We start from the raw sequence: 4,205 nt of genomic DNA, 5'->3' as shown, positions 1-4,205 counted from the left end.
GAGGCTTGAGCGGTTTCCGCCCAAGCCGAAGAGGACTCCACATCCATCTCGTGGGGACTCTGGGTACACGGCAGGGTAGTGGAAACCCTGTGTGAGATCCAGAGGAGCTTGGCGGCCTGATCCATTGCCCACCTCTTCCCGTCTTCGAACGCAACTTTTATAAGACGTATTTACGATTTCTATTTTGGTGGCTCGTTCACCCAGAGCATCCGGAGCTCTGCACCGTGGAGCCTAGCAACCTCCACGAGACTGTCTGTGTTGTCTGTCTGTAACTGCAACTCAATCAAGCTTTCCAGCCTACACCACTGCCATCTCGGTGTAAGTAAACAATCTTTAAAACTACTGCTACGCGTCTGTGCCTAATTCCAGCTCGACGGCCTTCCCTCTCCGACCCGGCGTGCCCGGGCTGCTGGCCACAGCCTGCGTGCAGCGCGAAAAGGGCTCGGGTCGCTCCCGGCCCGCACAAGTATCTGTTCCTAATTAATTACAATGCAAATATTCCTTCCTGCTCAGCACTGTATCCTTCTTCCTTTTCTGGAATCCTTTGTTCTTATGCATAAACTCCCATCCCCATATTCCTTCCCCCTGACTCCCACTCAACTATGTCTTGATGCTTATTAGCGCTGATCCTCTTAAATTCACTGCTTATCAGCCTGGTATAAACACCAATGATCCCCAAAGGACTGAGTTACATTTCTGCTGTAACTAATAGAAACAGAGCTTTTGTAGGACTATATTAGTGCCTCCTCAGGCACAGATAAATATGCAACCCAGCAGTATAAATTAGACCATTGATTTTTTTTCCCCTCCTGAACAAAGCACTAAAGCAACTCCATTTCAGATACAAGTAGTTTTCCCTCCTATCAAGACAATCATCACAGGAGACACTTTAAATTGGTTTTTAAATAATAGATGCATGAAAATATCCTCACCCTGTGCATTACACTTCTAAGGTAAAGTAGGAAAGAACAATGTTATAACCTGTAGCTCCTCTGTAGCTTCATAGATTGACTTTTCCTTAATCAGCTGTGCATGCTTCATGATGAAAGATGCATGTCTGGGAACCTAGTCAGCTTGTGAACTCTCTCACTGGTGCTTTGTAAGCTACACGCCAGAATATGCCTTCGTTCATTTTACATTTTAAATGGAAACTTTGAACATGCCCATCACCCTCAGCATCTCTCCAGCCCCTTCCTGGAAGACAATTTCCAGTGACAGGTCCGCATGCAAACCACCATGCACAGAAGAGGACCATGAAGTATGCTGTAAGCTATAAGCGGTGCCTTGCTGCCCTCTGCTGGACTATTTCCACCCTACAACAACCAAGCTCCAAGCCCCGCCACCATAAAGGAAAAGGTGTGGGGATTCAGTTGAATTGATGCAGTACCATATTACTTTTTCTAATTTTAAGATGCCAGCATACAGAAGTTTCAGGAATTAATGGTTAATGCATTTTAAAAGCCAAAAAGGAATAAAGCTATTAGCAAAATTACAAGATAGAAGAAGGCAGACAAGGTTCCTTGGGTGAATTTGATCTCTTTTATTAGACCAACCCAAATGGTTGGAGAATAGTTATTAAGCAAGCTTTCGGGTTCAAAAACCCTTCGTCAGGCTCAGGAAGCTGCAGCAGTTGGTGTGTGCTCTTCCTGGATGGAATGAAAAGACTTTTCATTATATATATAGGCAACCTTGTCTGCCTATATCCTTAGACCAACACGGCTACAACCGAAACCCCTGCAAGATAGAAGAACAAATCTATGCAGTTAGTGAGAACAGGTGATCACCAGCAGGATCAGTTGGAGGCCCTGCACAGAAAAAAAGGGAAGAGGTTGTGTATAGGTGGCCAGAGATAATAAAAAACATGCTTAGAGGCAAAAAGCATTTCCAGGCACTGTTCAAAAAACAGTGAGCAACGGCCAAGACACTGAAGGAGATAACAACTCTGCACTCTGTGGGGCGTTGCAGCACAGAGCCAAAAGTATCATAATGGAATCTGTTAACACAAGATGCAGATCAAGAAAGCTGAGAAGACTAGAAAAAATTAGAACAAAGTGGAGCAGAGACGATTAGCAGGGATCCTGGTTTTTCCCCAATTAAAAAAATTGCAAATTATGTAATAAAAAATAGCAATTTCTCTGCTTAAATCCCCTCAAATCCATGATTAATCATAGAAACAAGGGTCTGGAAGGGACTTTGAAAGATCATTGAGTCAAACCCCCCTGCTCTGGGCAGGAATACTGCTGAGATCAAACAATCTCAGCAAGGTGTCTGTCCAGTTTTCTCTTGAAGATTTCCAAGGTTGGGGACTACACCGCCTTCTTGGGAAGCCTATTCCAGACTCTAGTCACTCTTACCGTAAAGTTCTCTCTTGCATCCAACCTGAAACCATCCTTTAACAGTTTATGGCCACTGACCCTTGTCCACCCCTAGGGCTCCCTACTGAACAGTTTTTCTCCCAGCTCCCAATAATCACCCCTTACACACTTATAGACAGTCACTAAGTCCCCCCTCAGTCTTCTCTTCCCCAGGCTGAACAGTCCAAGATGCCTTCGTCTTTCCTCATAAGGTTTGTCCTCCAGGCCTTTAATCATTCTTGTGGCCCTTCTCTGGACCCTTTCAAGATTCTCTTCATCTTTTTTGAGGAGTGATACCCTGATCTGGACACAGTACTCCAGTTGGGATTTCACCAACGCCAAGTAAAGAGGAAGCATCACTTCCTTAGCCCTGCTCGTGATGCATCAGTTAATGCTATTAGCTCTGTTGACTACAGTATTGCACTAGCGGCTTATGCTCATCTTGTGATCAACCATAACCCTGAGGTCCCTTTCAGCCATCATGCTGGCCAAGACATCTGCTCCTAACCTACCTTGGTTACTTCTGCCAAGATGGAGCACTTTGTATTTATCTTTATTGAACTGCATCCAGTTCTGCTCCATCCACCTTTTCAGCTTGTCCAGGTCCGCTTGGATCTGTATCCTATCCCCTAGCATGACTGCTTTTCCCCATAACTTAGTATAGTCTACAAACTTGGTCAGCGTGCTTTCCACATCCTCATCTAAATCGTTGATAAAGATGTTGAGCAGCATGGGGCCAAGAACTGAACCCTGAGGGATACCACTGGCCACCACCCACCAAGATGACACAGACCTGCCCACTAACACCCTCTGGGTTTGAGACTTTAGCCAGTTCGCAACCCATCTGACTATACCAGCCCACAATTCCCATTTTTAATTTTTCATAAGAGCATCATGGGAGACCATATCGAAGACCTTTTTAAAATCCAAGTATATGACATCAACCATGTCTCCCCCATTTAAGTGGTTCATTACTTGATCATAGAAGGAGACAAGGTTGATCAGGCATGACCTGCCCACAACGAAACCATGTTGGCCATCCCTCAGCATCATGCTTTCTGCCAGTCTCTCACAAATGGATTTTTTTATAATTGTTTCCAAAATTTTACCCAGTATTGAGGTCAAACTGACCGGCCTATAGTTTCCCGGATCCTTCCTCCTCCACTTCTTAAAGATTCAAATGAAAGGCTGCTATATATCTGCTAGTCAACTGCCCATCAAAAATGGTTGTGGTGTGGGAAGGGGGCAGCCAGGGACAGCGGCCTGTGTCTGACCCCACTCCCCCCGCACCTTGGGGCCTGGGCCTGCTCCCCCTCATCCACCTACCACTTTGGAGCTGGGGCTAGGCCCTGCCCCCTGTCTGCTCTGTTGGCACCACTTGCAATACTGGGGGGTGCGGCCAGCGGTGCTGGTCTTGCCTCCCCCCGCCCCAATCCTCTCTGTTTTCACAGCCTACAAGGAGCAGGAGGGGCAGGGCCAGCAGCACTGGCCCTGAGTCTGCTCCATTGATGCCTGTAGGGTTGGAGGGCCGGGGCCAGCACCACTGGCCCATCCCCATCACAGTCCCCGGGCGGGGGGGGGGGACGGGACGGGACGGGACAGAGACCTGGGGCAGGGCTCACTCCTCCTATCCTTGCCCCTGCTGCTTCGGGGCTGGGGCCAGGGCTGCTTCCCCCAACCCCATCCGGGGGGCCGGCAGGGACAGAGCCCAGCGTCCAGCCCTGCCCCCACAATCTGTGCTCCCGCTGACCCTGTTCCCCCACCCACCTCCTCACTTCAGGCCTGACCCTGCTCCCCCCAGCAGCTTGGGTTTGGGGCCACTTCCTGTCCCCCATTTGCTGCGGCAGCCCT

At 48.3% G+C, this 4,205-nt stretch overlaps 1 protein-coding gene across 1 annotated transcript in view; it reads right to left on the bottom strand.

Moving 5' to 3' along the window:
* The window catches only part of PPM1F (protein phosphatase, Mg2+/Mn2+ dependent 1F), a 55,113-nt gene extending 52,123 nt beyond the window's left edge, over positions 1 to 2,990 (bottom strand). The window contains exon 1 of the mRNA XM_025201528.1: positions 2,867 to 2,990. Within this exon, the coding sequence (XP_025057313.1) occupies positions 2,867 to 2,990 (124 nt within the window). The remainder of the gene's footprint in view (positions 1 to 2,866) is intronic.
* Between the last annotated feature and the right edge of the window lie 1,215 nt (positions 2,991 to 4,205).

Source organism: Alligator sinensis, unplaced genomic scaffold (genome assembly GCF_000455745.1).
Source record: "Alligator sinensis unplaced genomic scaffold, ASM45574v1 scaffold570_1, whole genome shotgun sequence".
Lineage (NCBI taxonomy): Eukaryota > Metazoa > Chordata > Crocodylia > Alligatoridae > Alligator > Alligator sinensis.
The sequence above is the reverse complement of the archived record's forward strand: the minus strand, read 5'-3'. Positions and strand labels throughout refer to the sequence as shown.